Raw genomic sequence first — 20,981 nt, 5'->3', positions numbered from 1 at the left:
CTGACTCCAGCAGTTTCCCCACCACCGACGTTAGGCTAACCGGCCTATAATTCCCCGGTTTCTCTCTCCCTCCTTTTTTAAAAAGTGGGGTTACATTAGCCACCCTCCAATCCTCAGGAACTAGTCCAGAATCTAACGAGTTTTGAAAAATTATCACTAATGCATCCACTATTTCTTGGGCTACTTCCTTAAGCACTCTGGGATGCAGACCATCTGGCCCTGGGGATTTATCTGCCTTCAATCCCTTCAATTTACCTAACACCACTTCCCTACTAACATGTATTTCGCTCAGTTCCTCCATCTCACTGGACCCTCTGTCCCTTACTATTTCTGGAAGATTATTTATGTCCTCCTTAGTGAAGACAGAACCAAAGTAATTATTCAATTGGTCTGCCATGTCCTTGCTCCCCATAATCAATTCACCTGTTTCTGTTTGCAGGGGACCTACATTTGTCTTTATCAGTCTTTTCCTTTTTACATATCTATAAAAGCTTTTACAGTCCGTTTTTATGTTCTCTGCCAGTTTTCTCTCATAATCTTTTTTCCCCTTCCTAATTAAGCCCTTTGTCCTCCTCTGCTGAACTCTGAATTTCTCCCAGTCCTCAGGTGAGCCACTTTCTCTGGCTAATTTGTATAATATGCAGGTAGATTGAGAAAATCAAGTTGGTGCTGGATTCCAAGAGGGAAAATTTATAGAATGCTTATGAGATGGCTTTTTCGAGCAGCTTGTGGTTGAGTCCAGTAGGGGATCAGTTATTCTGGATTGGGTGTAGTGCAATGAACCAGAATTGTTTAAAGAGCTTAAGGTAAAGGAACCCTTAGGGGTCAGTGATCATAATTCATCCTGCAATTTGAGGAGAAACTAAAGTCAGATGTATCAGTATTACAGTGGAGTAAAGGGAATTACTGAGGCATGAGAGAGGAATTGGCTAAAATTGATTGGAAAGAAGCACTAGCAGGGATATTGGCAGAGTGCAATGGCTGGAATTGCTGGGAGCAATTCAGAAGGTGCAGGATATATACATTCCAAAGAGGAAGAAGTATTCTAAACACAGGATGACACAACTGTGGCTGTCAAGAGATTTTGGAGGGCATATAGTAGAACAAAAATTAGTGGGAAGTTAGAGGATTGGGTAGCTTTTAAAAACCAACAGAGGGCAACTAAAAAAGTCATGAAGAAGGAAAAGATGGAATGCGAAGTTAAGTGAGCCAATAATATTAAAGAGGATACCAAAAATTTCTTTAGATGTATAAAGTGTAAAAGAGAGATGAGAGGAGATATCAGACCACTGGAAAGTGATGCTGGAATAGTAATGGTGGATAAGGAAATGGCAGATGAACTGAGTAAGTATTTCTCATCAGTCTTCACTGTGAAAGACACTAGCAGTATGCTGGAGGTTCAGGAGTATCAGGAGTCATGAAGTGAGTGAAGTTGCCATTACTGGAGAGAAGGTTCTCGGGAAACTGAAAGGTCTGAAGGTGGATAAGTCACTTGGACCAGATGGTATACACCCCGGGGTTCTGAAAGAGGTTCCTGAAGAGATCGTGGAGGTATTGGTAATGATCTTTCAAGAATCAGTTGATTCTGGCATGGTTCTGGAGGACTGGAAAATTGCAAATGTCACTCCACTCAAGAAGGGAGAGAGGCAGAAGAAAGGAAACTATAGGCCAGTTAGCCTGACCTCAGTGGTTGGGAAGATGTTGGAGTTGATTGTTAAAGATGTGGTTTTGGGGTACTTGGAGGCACAAGATATAATAGGCGATAGTCAGCATGGTTTCCTCAAGGGAGAATCTTGCTTGACAAATCTGCTGGGAATTCTTGGAAGAAAATAATAAGGATGGTAGAAATCGGAGAATTGGTTGATGAAGTGTACTTGGATTTTCAGAAGGTCTTTGTCAAGATGCCACGCACGAGGCTGCTTAACAAGCTACGAACCCATGTTATTACAGGAAAGATTCTAGTATGGATAAGACCGTGGCTGGTTGCTAGGAGCAAAGAGAGTGAATAAAAGGAGCCATTTTTGGCTGGCTGCCGGTGACTAGTGGTGTTCCACAAGGGTCTGTACTGGGACTGATTTTTTTTTTAACGTTATAAGTGTCGGGAAGCGTATGCTCATTCAGCTTAGTAGAAGAAATAAACGCTTAGACTATTTTCTAAATGGAGAGAAAATTCAAAAATCTGAGGTACACAGGGACTTGGGAGTGCTTGTGCAGGATTCCCTGAAGGTTAATTTGCAGGTTTAGTCTGTGGTGAGGAAGGCAAATGCAATGTTAGCCATCATTTTGAGAGGACTAAAATATAAAAGCAAGGATGTAATGTTGAGGCTTTATAAAGCACTGGTGAGGGCTCACTTGGATTATAATGAGCAGTTTTGGGCCACCTATCGAGGAAAGGGTGTGCTGACATTGGAGAGGGTTCAGAGAAGTTTCACAAAAATAATTCCAGGATTGAAAGGCTTGTCATATGAGGAGTGTTTGATGGCTTTGGCTTCTACTTACAGGAATTCAGAAGAATGAAAGGTGACCTAACTGAAACCTATCAAATGTTCAAGGGCCTTGATAGGATGGATGTGAAGTGGATGTTTCCTATGGTGGGGGATTCTAAGACCAGAGGATCAGGCCTCAGAATAGAGGGGTGTCCTTTTAGAACGGAGATGAGGAGGAATTTCTTTAGCCAGGGCATGGTGAATCTGTGGAATTTGTTGCCACAGTCGGCTGTGGAGGCCATTAGTAGGTATATTTAAGGGAGAGATTGATAGATTCTTGATTAGTCAAAGCATGAAGGGATATGGGGAGAAGGCAGGAGATTGGGCTGAGAGAGAAAATGGATCAGCCATGATGAAATGGCGGAGCAGACTCGATGGTCCAAATAGCCTAATTCTGCTCCTATATTTTATGGTCTTATAACCAAATATAAAGAAAGAAACATTAAATGAACTGAAAAAATTAATCTAGAAAATTATCACTGAAGCCTCTCCTTGCTGAAGCCTGGAAGAGCCACTCTAACACGCCACTAAATTCCGCTCCAAGATTAATAGAGAAAGAAATGGCTGATGGAATATAATGTAGGGCACAGGGTCTTGTACTTTGTTAGAAGGAATAAAGGCATGGACTATTTTCTACATGGGGAGAAAATTGAAAAACTCATTAGATGGACAAAGGGACTTGGGAGTCCTCGTGCAGGTTTCTTTAAAGGTTAACTTGCGGGTTGAGTCAGTGGTACAAAAGACAAATGCAATGTTGGCATTCATTTCAAGAGGACTAGAACACAAAAACAAGGAGGCAATGCGGACATGCCAAATTTCTTTAGCCTCCTGAGGAAGTAGAGACATTGGGGAGTTTTCTTGGCTGTGACATCTATGTGGTTGGACCAGGTCAGGCTGTTTGGTGCTGTTCACTCTTAAAAACTTGAAGCCTTCAACCCTGTTTGTGAGTTTGTGCATGGTAATTCATGTCTAACCGTCTTCACGTGAGTTTTTTGTGGAAGTTACCAAGTAAGTTCGAGCTAGGGTCTCGGTCCAAAAAGTTGACTGTTTATTCTTTTCCGTAGATGTTACCTGACCTGCTGAGTTCCCCCGGCATTTTATGTGCATTTCGTTGATTTCCAGCATCTGCAGATTTTCTCTTGTTTGTGATTTGGCTACTACACTGCTAAGTCTCTTCCAGGGATGCCTAGCCTGAAGTAGTTTAAATCTTTCCTTCAACGGGAGTTCAGTGAAACCCTCTCTCACTGCTTCCCCTCTGTGATCTCTGCTGCCCTTCGACATGTCAGTCTATGGCCTCCTCCACTGTCGCGATGAGGCATACTCAGATTATGTGCACTGGCCCTCCTCCCCTTCCTCAGTTATCAGCTCTTTTGTTTAGCTGATTCTGAGGGAAAGGTCACCAGTCACCATGTCACTAAGCTTTCTAACTCCTTCCTGTACTCATTATTTGAGATGCGGCCCACTTTGGTGACATCATCTGCAAACTTGTAGATAGAGTCTACCATGAAGCACTCAGTGTTTTCACTAACATGTATACAAGATGAAATGCTGCCATCTATTGATCGCTGATGATCAGAAGTCATTAATGATTGTCAGAGAACAAGAAGCTGTGTGGTAACAAGCCTTTTGGGCAATCAGGTCCAGGCCAACCAGCAGCCATGTATTAGCACTGATCCTGTGTTAATACCACTTTTTCATTCTCTACATTCTCTTGAGCTCCACTGAGTTTCCATCACTGATGTACACACTAGGGGCAATGTACAGTGGCCTTTTAACCCACCAGCTATTAGATCCTGATGCTTTTGCGACCCGGCGATCCTTGGGAAGTCAAGAGTACAAGAGAGAGGCGTAAAACTTATTGCTTACAGCTGTTACTGTAGCAAAGAATGAGTAAGAAAGAGGTGTTGAGTGCACAAAGAAAAGACGAGACAGAGGAAAAAGCGACACACACAAAATGCTGCAAGACCTCAGCAGGCCAGGCAGCATCTATGGAAAAGAGTAAACAGTTGATGTTTCAGGCCGTGTCCTTTCATCACGACACAGTCATGGTTGTCTTCCCATGTGCACGTGGGTTTCCTCCCACAGTCCAAAGACATACTTGTTAGTAGGTGAGTTGGTCATTGCAAATTGCCCTGCGATTAGGCTAGGGTTAAATTGCTGGGCTGTTGGGCAGCGTGGCTCGGAGGGCTAGTAGTGTCTGTCCATTCTCTTTCTCTAAATAAATAAATATTCCCAGACCTCACTTGTCTGCTGCACTCCTTAGTGCCCTGGTTTATCTGTGGTGCTATTTTTTTCATTGTTTGACTGGAGGCTTGTATGCATCTTAATATTTCTTTGAGAGTCTGGCTTCTGGTTGCTCAATCCACTTATGAAATTAATAGATGACCAATTGTGTAATTCTCCAAGGTCAGTACGAAGCATTTTTCTTAACTCGATTTAAAACTACTTTATTTCTCTCTCCACTTGTTTGAGAGTAAATCCATTCTGATGTTTGCTTAACAGGGTAGAGTGAACCGTGTGACTGAAAATTACACTTCTGATTTCACCAGTCCAACTCCTGGCTATGACTGCCATATCTCCACAAACAGTGAGAAGGTTTCTTCCAAAATCAGCCACTTTCAGGCCTTTGAACTGACACAGGTAAAGTTTTTTCCTTTATTTTGCATTTCAGAATCAGACTTATTATCACTGACTTACATGCTGTGAAATTTATTTTACAACAGTACAGTGTAAAGGCATTGATATAAATTACAAATTAAAGATGCAAAGAAAAGAATTCTGAAATAGTGTTCATTGGTCCGTGGAACTGTTCAGAAATCTGATGGCTGAGGAGAAGAAACTATTTCTGAATCATTGAGTGTGGGTCTGCTGGCTCCTGTACATCCACCCCGATGGTGGTGATGAGAAAAGGGCATGCCTTGGATAGTGATGGCCTTGATGATGGTTGCTACCTTCGTGAGTTAATGCCTTTGAAACCGTTCTCAGTAGTGGTTCTGCTTGTGCCCATGGTGGAGCTGGTTGAGTCTATAACATTCTGAATTTATCTGAAACTCTTGTTGAATAGGTATTTATGATGTTTCTTCCTCTTTCAATTTGATTTTTAGTCCTCTCGCAGTCATTACACTTTTTTGTAAGATACTATTTCTAATTAGGTTTTGAAAAGACCAATACAGGGTGAGTGATCTTTCACAAATTAGGAGTTAAGGAGGAAAAGGGGGAAACTGCTGTGTCTATCCGTGCCCAATGTAGAACTGATCTTATTTTAGTTTGTTGATTCATTTTCTGAAATTGTGCTCTTAATAAGCCATACTAATATATTCTGACTTTTTAGAGTGAAATGCTCATATCTTGTATCCTTTCAGTGACCAGTTTTATTTTCCTTTGTTGCAGTATTACTTGTATGAGTTTGAACAATGCGATGTTCAGTACTGTCCTAGACAAATTTATCCATATGCTATTGTAGCATTTCAGTACTGTGACTACATGTGCATCACGGCACAGTCAAGAGAGATTGGGATGTGAGTTATCTTTTCCTGTTTGGGATAATGCAATTATTGTTTTACAAATGATCCCTGAAAGTCCTGTGATTGTATCTAATTACTTTTTTTATGTCACTTTTCTCTTTGCCAGAGATGCTCCTAAAATTCAAGGTAAATATCATTTCCTTTTAAATTCTTGCATTTAGACTTTTACTGTTAAACACTCAGTGGCCTTTTTTTTTAAGTACCTCCTGTACCCAATAAAATGGCCACTGGGTGTACGTTCGTAGTCTTCCACTGCTGTATCCCATCCACTTCAAGCTTCAATGTCTCGTGCACTTAGAGATGCTCTCCTGCACACCACTGTTGTAATGCATGGTTATTTGAGTTACAGTCGCCTTCCTGTCAGCTTGAACCAGTCTGGCCATTCTCCTCTGATCTCTCATTAACAAGGTGTTTTCGCCCACAGACTTGCTGCTCACTGGATGATTTTTTTTTCTGCACCATTTTGTGTAAAATCGTGAGATTGTTGTGCATGAAAATCTCAGGAGATCAGCAGTTTCTGAGATGTTCTAAACCACCTAGTCTAGCACCAGCAATCATTCCACGGCCAAAGCCACTCAGATCACATTTCATCCCCATCCTGATGGTGGGCTGAAAATATCTGAACCTCTTGACCATGTTGCTGCCACATGATTGGCTGATTAGATATTTGTATTAAAGAGCAGATTACAGGTGTACCTGATAAAGTGGCCACTGAGAGTAGATTTGTAGAGACATACAGCAGAGAATCAGACCCTTCGGCCCATCACATCCATGCGGACTGTCGGCACCAATTCCACTTGCCTGGATTAGATCCATATCTTTCCTGTTGAAGCGCCTGTCTGATGTCTCTTAAACATTGTCGATGTATCTCATTCCGGATCGGTCAGAAGCTGAATATTTTAAAGTACTTTTATCTTGAATTTAAGATGTTGATGTTAATTCTAATATGCCTCCAATCTGGTGCAATATTTGATGATTCAGATTTACTGATCACATGTGCATTGAAACACACAGTGAAAGATGTCATTCGTGACAACAACCAGCATAACCCAGGGAGCATTCGAGTGTCGCCACACATTCTGGCGCCAACATTACATAGGCACAATTCTCAGCGGAACAGCACAGAACACAACAAGTAACAAATCATCAACAGCAAAGCAAGCCCATTCCGCTCCCCGCCTTCCGTGTACTTGCGCCTACAGACAGTACTCCAACCCCGCAATGGGCCTCTGGGCCTCCGGTCTTTAGCTGCCAGGCTCCAGCGAACCTTCCGATCAACCTTCGGGCTCTCGTCTTTGGTATGGATCCCTGGACTATGTAGCTGATGACAGGACCCCGAACTCCAGGCACGCCAACTCACTGGCTCTCGTAGCCATCTGATCCTGGGAGCCACTATTTTAGGCCTTCAAACATGGAGCGGAGACATCGACTGTCATAGTGGCTCGTGGATGTCTTTTGGCTCCATAGTACATGAAAAATGGAATCCATAAGGATTCATAAGGCATGTTAAAAGGAAGAATGTTGTAAGGGGGCAAAATCCCAAGGGCAATCTGTTCATGGTGATAGAGCACAAGGGCAAAGCTACTAATATGTGCTTTTATATTGGTCTTTACCAGGTGCTTTCAGCAAAGGGAAATGCAGTTTAAGATACTGTTTGGACTAAAAATTGATATAGACAGTGCCAGAAAGGTTTGCTCCACCAGTACACAAGAGTGCTCTACATAACACCGAGGGATAGCATGGTAGTGTAGCGTTTAGCGTAACACTCTTACAGCGTTAGCAACCTTGGTTTAAATTCGCCACTGTCTGCGGGGAGTTTGTATGTTCTTGCTGTGACCTGGGTGCTCTGGTTTCCTCCCACACTCCAAAGATATACGTGTTAGTTGGTCACATGGATGTATTTGGGCAGTGGGGGCTTGCTCGTTTGGAAGGTGCCTGTTACTGTGCTGTGTTCTAAGTAAATTAATATAACAATCGGCTCAAGTGGCTGAGGGAAATAAATGTGAGGAAATTGCAGAAGCTCTGACCACAATCTCCCAGACCTCTTTTGGTTTGGCGATCGTGCCTAATAACTGCAAAATAGTTCAGAGAATGTGTGAGGACAAATACAACCATTAGAAAGCTGTCAGCTCAACCTTGGTGGCAGAGGGGTCTCTAGGTACAATAGACAGAGACTGAATTAGCAGTCACTCGGAAAAGGCCAGCGTGGATTTGATAAAGAGCAGACAAAAGACACTACAGATGCTGGAATCTGAAGCAACAACCAATCAGCTGGCGACGCTCAGCTGGTCGAGCAGCATCTGTGTCTGTGGGGGGAGGGGGAGCAGTGGGGTGGGGAAGAAATTCTTGATGTTGTGGATTGAAGCCCTGCATCAAGATTTGATAAAGGCAAATTGGGTCTAACTGCAGTAACTTGGAGAGTTGAAGGGGAACTGATCACATTGCTTCAGGAGTTAGTACCAGAGGATGTAAAATGAAGAAGAATTAAAAACTATTATTTAAAAGTTTAAACTGTTAGTAATCTGGAATAAACACCAGAAAACACTAGAAACACTCAGTGGGTTCAAGCATCATCTATGGAGAAACAGAACTGATATTTCGGGTTAAAGATAATTCAACCTGAACTGTGAGCTCTAGTGACTCTTTTCGCCAATACTGCCTGATCTGTTGACTGCTTCAGGCAGTTTCTGTTTTGATTGCACCCTTTTTTGCTGAAGTGTTTTAAATGGCAATGGGATGGAACAAAAATGACGGGGAACTTTCCAGAAAGTTGGAGATGCAGAACAAGGTAGCCTAAAGACAAGATTTTTGCCTTCAATGTTTAATACAAATACAGGTACTTAAAAGATAGGAAGAGAAATATTTTGTGCAGACTGTTGTTATGTTGTGGGGATGCACTTCAGGTGTTGGGGATTGAAGCAGGGAGCAAGTCTATTTTTAAAAGTAGTTCAGGTAAATAGTTGAGGGTAAAAGGGGAATTACAACCTGAGGAACCAGAAGAGAATGTGGAATTAGGTAGGTACATGTGAAAAATGCCAGTCTGAATTTAATCTCCCCGTTCTGGATTTTACTGTAACTTTACTTACTAAACTTACAAATCATGAGTTCTAAAAGGCAATTAAATTATATTAATTTCAGTTAATTTTAATTATTTACTTTCAACTCAACTAACAAATCTAAGCTAATGAGAGCCGACTACGTATTTCTCATTGTGGCTTCGCTCGATATCTGTAATGGCATTGTTGCCGATTAATGTACCATGTGCAAATGCAGTTCTGTTTTCAGATCATTTCATTTGTTGAAACCTCATCCTTTCTCTGCAGCTGTGCACTATTATCCATGGAAAGGAAAACTCATCAACAAATCCAAAGCAATCAGTGTGGCTCTGAAGTCGAATGGCAGTGCATTAATGCCAGTTACTTTGTAAGTCTGTTCTTTTTCTCCTCCACTGCTCTCTCCCCCCATAATTACTGGAGCTAATCTTTTCTTATATGACTCTGTGTCAATTCTAATGCCTCTGTGAAGGACTTTGGGGGTGCCTTATGGTGTAAAGTTATGAATAAAAGTACCTGGAAAATGTATCCCCTGTTAGTTGAAATTTTGGAAGCAGAGTAGAGGATGTAAGCTGGTGAGGTACCACATGCACTGCACAGATTTCTAGACAAAGTTGACTGTAACTGATTTAATATGTGAACGATTAGGGTTACAAAAGAAAAGTTCTGTCACGCTGATGGATTACAGAATTCAGTCGCCCTGTTCTAGGTACATCCAGCAATAAGGGCGAGTGGTTTTGGAAAGCAGCTGTTAATAATTTACGCTGTTAATAATTGTTGGCAGATATCCTGTGATGTAGTGCTACAGTATACCTTCATCTGGTTACTTTAGAACTGTTCCATAAGCATGAAGTAATAACTACAACAGAGCGGTATAATTAAACTTTGGTACTGAGTCTCGTTTGTAGCTGTACGTGTTGGGCAACTTACAGTGTGGGAGTGATGAACTGGTCCTGACGAGACAAAATGGACATGCGCACTCAAAACCTTGCAGCAAAAGGAGAGTGTCTCCCATGCATAGGAGACTCAGTCAGTTCACTTCACTGTGTTATCAAACAGCTGCACGCACACGCACCACCTTCCGGCAATGGATCTGATATAGTTCAAGAAAAGTGTTTATACTTCTGCTTTGGGATAACATTTCCCCCCACAATATTCCCCAGTCAATTTTTTTCTATGGAACTGGGAAGTGGAAAGACCCTGAGAGGGTGATGTCAAGGTGGCCCTTTTCATGGGTGAAGGGCAGTTTGGTGAATGTGACCAAAAATGTCATCCTCATGGTCAAGCAGTTGACCTTTTGCACGATCACAGAGGGCCTTGTGACTTAGTGACCTGTTCGTGTGACCCATTCAACAGCCACAGTCTGGACTGCAGTGCTACATTTCTTCATCGTGGATGACTTCTGCTAAATGTTTATCATTTTTTATCTGCGATGTTTTGTTTTCAGACCAGCGAAGCTTGAAATTGAATACGTGATCGAGATCAATGAACTGAAAGTTAAATTGCCACCAGCAATTTTTGAAGGAAAAAATTACACGCTAAAAGAAGGTACTTGAAATTGATTTACTCCACTTGTTAAGCTACAATATGCAATATGTTCAGCTGAAAGACTAACCTGTTGTCTGTCTCAGTTTGTTTGGAAGGTTTATATTGCAGTTGGTATGAGCTGGTGGAATGCCTGGAAGAAGAAGACACCCCTCAGTTGGCTCCTCTATTGAATGAGTTGAAGGAAAAGAACTTGGTAAGAAGTGTATTGGTTATGAATGAAAGGCTTGGTGGTCACCTCTAGTTGCAGCCTACTTCAAAGCCAGGAACTGCAGACTAGATAGTTCAGTCTTGGTGGGGAAAGTTGGAGAAGCAATAATTAAAAGGTGGAATTAACAAGTGTAGATTGATTTGTCAGATAAGTCAGAGTAACAATGTTTCTTAAAAACGAAATAGCTGAGAGAAATGTGGTTTGCGTGACTTAGATAAACTGAGAAAAAAGGCATTTGTTCAGCTGCCATGTTGTGCTTTGTTTTGTGATTGAAAGCCGGAATAAAAGTGGAGATGGCATCGCAGATGGGAAGTCAGTCAAGTGCAGGTGAAAGGGATTCGAGCCACAGACGGAGCAGATAGAGATAAAACATTTTCAGTTTTGCAAAGGTTAAGAACGGGGGCGAGGGGTAAGAGTGGTGGGGGGGGACCAGGGTGACTGGCAAAAGAACCAAAAGCGACCAGGGACCTTTTTTTTAACATACTCTGAACAATTATGATTACTCTGAATATGGTTATGATTACTCTGGAGCTATGATGTTGTGGCCATTACAGAGACTTGGATGGCTCAAGGGCAGGAATGATTACTTCAAGCGCCAGGCTTTAGATGTTTCAGAAAGGACAGGGAAGGAGGCAAACGAGCTGGGGACGTAGCACTGCTGATCAGCGATAGTGTCACGGCTGCAGAAAAGGAGGAGCTCATAGAGGGATTGTCTACGGGGTCTCTGTGGGTGGAAGTTAGGAACAGGAAGGGGTCAATGACTCTACTGGGTGTTTTTTATAGACCACCCAATAGTAACAGGGACATCGAGGAGCAGATAGGGAGACAGATTCCGAAAAGGTGTAATAATAACAGGGTTGTGATGTTGGTAGATTTTAATTTCCCAAATATTGATCGGCATCTCCCTAGAGCAAGGGGTTTAGATAGGGTGGAGTTTGTTAGGTGTGTTCAGGAAGGTTTCTTGACACAATATGTAGATAAGCCTACAAGAGGAGAGGCTGTACTTGATCTGGTATTGGGAAATGAACCTGATCAAATGGCAGGTCTCTCAGTGGGAGAACATTTTGGAGATAGTGATCATAATTCTATCTCCTTTACCATAGCAGTGGAGAGGGATAGGAACAGACAAGTTAGGAAAGCGTTTAATTGGAGTAAGGGGAAATATGAAGCTATCAGACCTGGAACTTGGAAGTATAAATTGGAACAGATGTTCTCAGGGAAATGTACGGCAGAAATGTTCAGAGGATATTTGCGTGATGTTCTGCATAGGTACATCCCAAGACAGGAAAAGGATGGTATGGTACAGGAACCGTGGTGTACAAAGGCTGTTGTAAATCTAATCAAGAAGAAAAGAAAAGCTTACGGAAGGTTCAAATAACGAGATAATGATAGAGATCTAGAAAGTTATAAGGCTAGCAGGAAGGAGCTTAGGAAAGAAATTAGGAGAGCCAGAAGGGGCCTTGAGAAGGCCCAGGTGGACAGGATTAAGGAAAGCCCCAAGGCATTCTACAAGTATGTGAGGAGCAAGAGGATAAGACGTGAGAGAATAGAACCAATCAAGTTTGACAGTGGAAAAGTGAATGGAACCGGAGGAGATAGCAGAGGTACTTAATGAATACTTTGCTTCAATATTCACTACGGAAAAGGACCTTGGCGATTGTAGGGATGACTTACAGCAGACTGAAAAGCTTGAGCATGTAGATATTAAGAAAGAGGATGTGTTGGAGCTTTTGGAAAGCATCAAGTTGGATAAGTCACCGGTACCGGACAAGATATACCCCAGGCTACTGTGGGAGGAGGGGGAGGAGATTGCTGAGCCTCTGGCAATGATCTTTTCATCATCGGTGGGGACGGGAGAGGTTCTGGAGGATTGGAGGGTTGCAGATGTTCCCTTATTCAAGAAAGGGAGAAGAGATAGCCCAGGAAATTATTGACCAGTGAGTCTTACTTCAGTGGTTGGTAAGTTGATGGAGAAGATCCTGAGAGGCAGGATTTATGAACATTTGGAGAGGCATAATATGATTAGGAATAGTCAGCATGGCTTTGTGAAAGGCAGGTCGTGTCTTACGAGCATGATTGAATTTTTTGAGGATGTGACTAAACATATTGATGAAGGTAGAGCAGTAGATGTAGTGTATATAGATTTCAGCAAGGCACTTGATAAGGTACCCCATGCAAGGCTTTTTGAGAAAGTAAGGAAGCGTGGGATCCAAGGGGACCTTGCTTAGTGGATCCAGAATTAGCTTGCCCAGAGAAGGCAAGGAATGGTTGTGGACAGGTCATATACTGCATGGAGGTCGGTGACCAGTGGTGTACCTCAGTGATCTGTTCTGGGATCCCTTTGTGATTTTTATAAATGACCTGGATGAGGAAGTGGAGGGATGGTTAATAAATTTGCTGATGACACAAAGGTTGGGGGTGTTCTGGATAGTGTGGAGAGCTGTCAGAGGTTACAGCGGGACATTGATAGGTTGCAGAACTGGGTTGAGAAGTGGTAGATGGAGTTCAACCCAGATAAGTGTGAGATGGTTTATTTTGGTAGGTCAAATATGATGGCAGAATATAGTATTAATGGTAAGACTCTTGGCAGTGTGGAGGGTCAGAGGGTTCTTGGGGTCCGAGTTCATAGGACACACAAAAGCTGCTGTGCAGGTTAACTGTGTGGTTAAAGGCTGATTTATACTTGTGTGTACTAACTTACGCTGTAGGCTACGCAAGTGGGCTACGCCGTTGTGAGCATTTATACTTGATGTGTCTGCGTCGCTCTGCAATTCACTGCCAAGACACTAGTTGGCGGTGGGGTTTCTATGCCACTGTGTTGAGTTTCTTCGTGTTAAAACTCAACAGGAAGAAACTCAAACTTCAAACAATGGCGACTGAAACTGAAGGAGGGTCAATTTTCTGTGCTTGTCTGGCCACTGAGAGACATGGACGAGGAAATGCATTTCAAATATTTTTGGATGTTGGCAGGTAGGTTTGACAATTTGGTTCATCGTCTCCAACCATTTATTTCGCATCAGTGTATGCACAGTATACTCAGAGACTGGCATTCGAGTTTTAGCTTCAGGTGGAAGTCAACAGGCTGTAGCAGCTAGCTACAAACTGACGTCAAGCACAGTGTCCTCCATAATTTCAGAGGTCTGTAAAGCTTTATGGAAAGCATTGCAGCCAGAGTTCCTTCCCTGCCCTTCAGTCGCCCAATGGGAAGCTATTGCAGCGTAGGAGGAAATGCGATGCTACCAAGCGGACCAATCACAGTTGTTGTGGTCTGTATCGCAGCGACGCATAGTTACATTTTTGGGGAGGTGGGCGTCAGGGTATGGTGTAGGGTACGCAGCTACGCCATACTTAAGGCGTCAATTTGACGCACAAGTATAAATTGGCCTTAAGAAGGCATACAGTGCATTGGCCTTCATCAACTGTGGGATTGAGTTTAAGAGTCGAGAGGTAACAGACTAGAAGGGCCGAGATGGCCTGTTTCTGTGCTGTAATTGTTCTATGGTTATATGGTAATGTTACAGCTATATAAGACCCTGGTCAGACTCCACTTGGAGTACTGTGCTCAGTTCTGGTCACCTCACTATAGGAAGGATGTGGAAACTATAGAAAGGGTGTAGAGGAGATTTACAAGGATGTTGACTGGATTAGGGAGCATGCCCTATGAGTATAGGTTGAGTGAACTTGGCCTTTTCTCCTTGGAGCGACAGAGGATGAGAGGTGACCTGATAGAGGTGTACAAGTTAATGAGAGGACTTGATTGTGTGGATAGTCAGAGGCTTTTTCCCAGGGCCGAAATGGCTTACACGTGAGGGCACAGTTTTATGGTGCTTGGAAGTAGGTACAGAAGAGATGTCAGGGGTAAGTTTTTTACGCAGAGGGTGGTGAGGGCCTGGGATGGGCTGCCGGCGACGGTGGTGGAGGCAGATACAATAGGGTCTTTTAAGAGACTCCTGGATAGGTACGTGGAGTTTAGAAAAATAGAGGGCTATGGGTAACCCTAGGTTATTTCTAAAACAAGTACATGTTCGGCACAGCATCGTGAGCCGAAGGGCCTGTATTGTGATGTAGGTTTTCAATGTTTCTATGATTAGGTCTGAGATGCTTTGCCCAATGATAATACTGAAAGGAAAAAATTTACAAGACAATGCCATAGCTTTGTAGGATGGTACATCAAGCACTTATCTGGATATCTCTAAAATGCAGTGAATGTCTGCATCTGCTGCTTGGGTAGTTCCAGCCCCCTGCTTCTTGGGTAGAGATAGCTAAACTAGTCCCATTTGCCTGCATTTGAGCAAATCCCTCTAAACCCTTCCTGTCCACGTACTTATTGACATGCCTTTGGTTGTCAGGTCTGCTGACTACAGATTATTTTAACTCCAGGTGGGTTTGCCCATTTCTTTTAATCTCCCACACCACTCCTTGCTCTTTCTTGTAAACCTCAAGCCTCCCCACCAGCATAAATGTGTGTGACTTACCTCAGGCTTTGAGTTCCACATCTTCCAGTGTCTATCAATATCAGCAGCGTGATCGTCTCTTTGTGATGCAATAGTTGAAAGATTCTTCCGAAGGCAGTTACATTAACTGAATTTTGGACAGGGCCAGGGTGTTTCCACATCCTCCCCCTTTTCATTCAGACTGAGTTTTGTTGGGCTATAAATTTCAGCAAAGCGTGGATATTTGACCTGCGAGTGGACACTCCATGGTAGATGTGGAAGGGACTAGATTCCATGAAGTAACCAGCATCCAGAGGACGAGCTGTTCCAGGACAGCGATTTTGTTTGGTGGTGTGAAAAGCCATAGAGTAAAAACAGAAATAGACCCTTTGTCCCATCATGTCCACCTATACCAATTCCATTTGACTGCATTGGCATCATATCCCACTTTGCCTATTTTAAGTGCCAGGAATTAACAAATTCTACCCCCGGTGGTTGTCCTTGGATCAGTGAAGATTAAGGGGTGATTTTGCACAATTTGAAGATGACGAGCGACGTGGAGTGAGGTCACAGATTTGAAACTGTCAATGTTAGAATCTCTAGCATTGTGCTCTGGATCTCTTCTCTGTGAGTGTGTTGAAAGCTGATTGCAAAAGTAATGTTAAATGGGAGTGGGATTGGTTCTTGGGGGGGGAAGTATACAGGAATGTGGACAATGCTTTGTTTCACCCTTTCTGTCAGAGAGCTGGCTTAGATATGGGGAGCTGCATGATCTCCTCCTGTGCTAAAGAATAGCAGATGAGTCATATTGTTCAGATTGATAGCTTTCCCCTGCTCCCCACTCCCACCCTAATGTTCCCCTCTAATGAGATGTAAAGTTTTCTGGTTACCTTTTATGAAAAGGGATCTGGATTTACTCGTGTATGACTCGTGAAACAATACTCTACAATGTATGATTAGAAAAATTAACAGCGTTATGCTTTATTGCTGGAGGAACTGAATACAAAAGTAGGGAGGTTATAGTTCAGTTACAGAGAGCTTTGGTGGGACCACATCAGGAGGACTAGCTACAGTAATGCCCTGATTTAATGAAAGACATTAATATGTTGGAAGCAATTTAGAGATTTAATTGACCAATAACTGGGGCGAGTAGCTTATTTTATGAAGAAAGATTAGACAAGCTGGACTCATTTCCATTGTAATTTAGAAGAATAAGAAGTGACTTAATTGAAATTCATTAAAGTCCTGTGCGTTCTTGACACAGCTGATGTTTCCTAGTACTAAGGGGTCACTGCTTAAAATAAAGGATTGCCCATTTAAGATGCAGATGACCAGAATTTTTTCTCTACTTAAATTTGAGATTTTATATCTCTGTTCTTCAAAGGGTGGTGAAGCAATCTGTGAAATTTTCGAGGAAAAGGTAGATAGATTTATGATGAGCAAGGTGGTGAAATCTCAGCCTGGATGGCCAGGAATGAAAAATTGAGATCAGCCATGATCTGATTAAATGGTAGAACAGGCTCAAAAGGTCAAGTGGCTCAGTCCTACTTGTTTAAATATATCAGGGCCATTCATAGAACTGTGGATGAGCCTAGAGTTGCACAGGGTGGGGAACCAGAGTGTCAGAACGGGTAGTGGAATGATTGTGGCAAAACATGTCAGGAATCAAAAGGTTGAGCATGGTAGGAGTAATGTTCTGAGTTGCATAGATTTTGATGCAAGGAGTATTGTAGGAAAGGTGGATGAGTTTAGGGCGTGGATCAGCATGTGGAATAATAATTGTAGCCATTAGTGACACTTGTTTGCAGGAGAGGCAGGACTGGCAGCTCAATGTTCCGGGTTTATGTTGTTCTAGACGTGATAGAGCAGGAGGCGGGGTAGAGATGCGTCTCTTCCAAAGGCACTCCTTCCCTCCGCTAGCCTGCAGGTCACCCTTGGGCAAGGTGTAGCACCTGTTTACCCCCTGATCTGGGTCACTTGAAGCCATGGGAGCAGATGGTGGATGGTCATATGAGCAGCTGCTGCATATCACAAGTCCTGGTTATATGACCACTGACACCAGGCAGACAATCTCTGAAGAGTATTGGTAACGGCTGGGGTCACCCATTTTGTGAAGACACTGCCCAGAAGGAGGCAATGGCAAAGCACTTCTGTAAAAAAAAAATTGCCAGGAACAATCATGGTCATGGAAAGACCATGATTGTTGACGTCATACGACTTCGGGCATAATGAATGAATGAAAGCGAGAGGCATTAAAGGATGGAGGGGTAGCATTACTAGTCAGGGAAAGTGTCATGGCAGTTCTCAGTCAGGAAAGACTGGAGAGCTCACCTAGTGAGTCTTTATGGTAGAACTTTCATACAAAAGGTATGACTATGTTAAAGGGATTATATTAGAGACTACGCAGCAGTCCACGGAATTTAGAGGAGGAAATTCGTAGAGAGATTGCAGACTGTTGCAAAAAATATAAGGTTGTGACAGTAGGTGATTTTAACTTACCACATACTGACTGGGACTCCCATACTGTAAAAGGGCTAGATGAGGAAGAGTTTGTCATATGTGTTCAGGAAAGTTTCCTTCATCAGTAATGGAAGTCCCAACTAGAGAGAGTGTGATACTAATCTCTGTGTAGGGAATGACATAGGACAGGTGACAGATGTTTGTGTAGGGGAACACTTTGCATCTAGTGACCATACTGTCATTAGTTTCTAGGTAACTATGGAAAAGGATAGGTCCAGTCCTAGGGTTGAGATTCTAAATTGGAGAAAGGCCAATTTTGATGGTATCAGAGAGGATTTGGGAAGTGTGGATTGGGACAGGTTGTGTTCTAGAGAAGTACTTGGTAAGTGGGAGGCCTTTAAAAGTGAAATTTTAAGAACGCATAGCTTTGTGCTTGGTTGGTCGTATCTAACCAACCTCCTGGAGTTTTTCGAGGATCTTATCAGGAATGTTGATGAAGGCAAGGCAGTGGATGTTGTCTGCATGGAGTTTAGCAAGGCTTTTGACAAGGTTTTGGGTGGGAGGTTGGTCGAGAAAATTTAGTTGTTTGGCATTCAAGTTGAGGTGGTAAATTGAATTAGACATTGGCTTTGTGCGAAAAGCCAGAGATGGTTGCCGCTCTGACTGAGGCCTATGACTCGTGGTGTGCCGCAGGGATTGGTGCTGGGTCCATTGTTGTTTTGTCATCTGTATCAATGATCTAGATGACAATGTGGTTAACACTATCAGCAGATTTGTGGATGACACCAAGATTTGGGGGTGTAATGGACAGCAAAGAAGACTATCAGAGCTTGCAGCGGGATCTGGACCACTGGGGAATAATAGGCTGAAAAATGACGGTTGGAATTTAATGCAGACTTGTGTGAGGTATTGCACTTTGGGCAGACCAACCAGCTTAGGTTTTACACAGCGAGTGGTAGGACACTAAGGAGTGCAATACAACACAAGGATCTGGAAATACAGACGCATAATTCATTGAAAGTGGCATTACAGGTAGATGGGGTTGTAAAGAAAGCTTTTGGCACATTGGCCTCCATAGATCAAAATACTGAATACAGGGGTTGGATGTTATGTTGAAGTTGTATAAGATGTAGGTGAGACCAAATTTGGAATATTGTGTACAGTTTTGATCACCTATCTACAGGAATGATGTAAGGTACGATTGAAAGAGTACAGAGAAAACTTACAAGGATATTGCTGGGACTGGAAGACTCAAGTTGTAAGGAAAGATTGAATTAGGTTAGAACTTTATTCCCTAGAACGCACGAAGAATGAGGGGAGATTTGATAGATATATTCAAAATTATGAGGGGTATAGATCAGGCAACTGCAAGCGGGCTTTTTCTGCTGAGGTTGGGTGAGACTACAACCAGAGGTTATGGTTTAAGGGTGAAAGGGGAAATATTTAAGGGAACATGAGGGGGAACTTCTCTCACAGGGTGGTGAGAGTGTGAAATGAGCTGCCAGCACAAGTAGTGGATGCGGAGTCGATTTCAACATTTTAGAGAAACTGGGATAGGTACATGGATGGAGGGGGTCTGGAGGACTTTGGTCCAATGCAGGTCAATGGAACTAGGCAGATTAATGGTTCAGCATGGATTAGGTGGACCGAAGGGCCTGTTTCTGTGCTTTAGTGTTCCTAACGTTAGCATGCTATGATTTTATAACTATGTGTTCCAGCCTAATAAACATCAACTGTTTATTCCCCTGCAGAGATGCTGCCTAACCTGCCGAGTTCCTCCATCATTTTGTGTGTGTTACTAATGATCACATCTAATCCTAGTGGTGCAGGATGGATCCAACTTTCACACTCGTCCCGTTGTCTTACTGTGAGATGGGATTGCAATGGAACAGGACAGCATAAGAGCATAAAACACTTTCTGTGTTTAAAATGATACTAAGAAATCACTTTACTCAGATGAATAAGTAAAGTTGCCATGTCATGATACATGGCCACTCCCAAATAGTTCATTGTGAGACTAAGTAAAAATAAATTACGAAGGGCTTTAGGGCTGAGATATCTAGAACTAGAGTTCATAGACACATATTGGGGGTTTCCTCTTCATTAACTGAGATGATGTTTTTCAGAGGGTTGTAGATCTTTGAAATTCTCTATTCCAGAAAGTTTTGGATTTGCCAAGTACATACAAGTAAATTTTTGGTCACGTAAAGGGAATCATGGGCTATCGGATTAGACAGGAAGTAGATGGGATATAGGAGATTGGCTGCATTTTTTATTTATTTAGAGATACAACGTGGAACAGGCTCTTCCCGCCCAATGAGCCGCACCGCCCAACAACGCACATGACCCTGGCCTAATCACAGGACAATTTACGACCTACTAATCGATAAGTCTTTGGACTGTGGGAGGAAACCGGAGCACCTGGACGAAATTCACACGGTCACGGGGGGAACGTACAAACTCCTTGCAGATGGCGCTGGAATTGAACCCCAAGCTCCGAAATGTTCCAAGCTGTGACGGCGTTGTGCTGACCGCTACACCACCGTGGCACTTCATGGCTGTAATCTTCTTGAAGACAGAACAGACATAAGTAAATGGAAATTACAGTATCCCTTTGTTCCTCCCTGAAGTCCAGTAGATGCTTTATATGATAAATATTCCATCCAAACACACGTCGTTACCCCTTTAAAATACTTGATGCTCTTTTCATTGTCAGCCTATTTGTATTTCTAATAGAATTCCATCCATGGTCTTTTTTCTTCCCAGGCAATTGTGAAATGCCTACAGGATCAGGGGCTTCTCATATTGTTCAGCAGATTTGTTGCCAACTCTACTAGAGGTAAGCGTGAGTAGAAAGGTTACAGTAAATACAGGTTGACCGGAATCAAATCCGGAAAGATTGGGACCTGTGCGGTGCTGGAGTAGTGCTTTTGCCGAATCACAGGTGATTAGATAAACAAACACCTCCAACCCACTTGGTGGTCACCCCACCCTACCTTTAAAGCACCCTGTAGAAATAGTCTGTCTGTCTGTCTGTCTAGGTACCATATCCGATGCAGACTTTGGTGACCATGGTTTTCCATATAGATCTATCCTTTGTTTTTTGGATGACTTCCATTTCCTCGATGTGTAGCCACCTGGCTGTGTTTTTGATGTACATAAGCTGAGGTCTTCCTCTAGGTTTACTCCCCTCAATCTTTCCAGAGAGTATGAGTTTTTCCAGTTCATCTTTCCGCATGATGTGTCCTAGGAATCTGAGTTATCTTTCT

The 20,981-nt window shown here is 42.8% G+C and overlaps 1 protein-coding gene across 3 annotated transcripts in view; it reads left to right on the top strand.

Annotated features, from left to right (window-relative positions):
• The window catches only part of LOC134359441 (protein TASOR 2-like), a 148,343-nt gene that overhangs the window by 59,841 nt on the left and 67,521 nt on the right, over positions 1-20,981 (top strand). For all 3 annotated transcript variants that reach the window (XM_063072681.1, XM_063072683.1, XM_063072682.1), the window contains 7 exons: positions 4,989-5,126; positions 5,877-6,004; positions 6,117-6,136; positions 9,334-9,433; positions 10,511-10,611; positions 10,695-10,804; positions 20,479-20,551. In XM_063072681.1, coding sequence (XP_062928751.1) covers positions 4,989-5,126; positions 5,877-6,004; positions 6,117-6,136; positions 9,334-9,433; positions 10,511-10,611; positions 10,695-10,804; positions 20,479-20,551 — 670 coding nt within the window. The remainder of the gene's footprint in view (positions 1-4,988; positions 5,127-5,876; positions 6,005-6,116; positions 6,137-9,333; positions 9,434-10,510; positions 10,612-10,694; positions 10,805-20,478; positions 20,552-20,981) is intronic.

The sequence above is a fragment of the Mobula hypostoma genome, chromosome 20 (assembly GCF_963921235.1).
Source record: "Mobula hypostoma chromosome 20, sMobHyp1.1, whole genome shotgun sequence".
Classification (NCBI taxonomy): domain Eukaryota; kingdom Metazoa; phylum Chordata; class Chondrichthyes; order Myliobatiformes; family Myliobatidae; genus Mobula; species Mobula hypostoma.
This window is presented reverse-complemented; position numbering and strand designations above follow the sequence as displayed.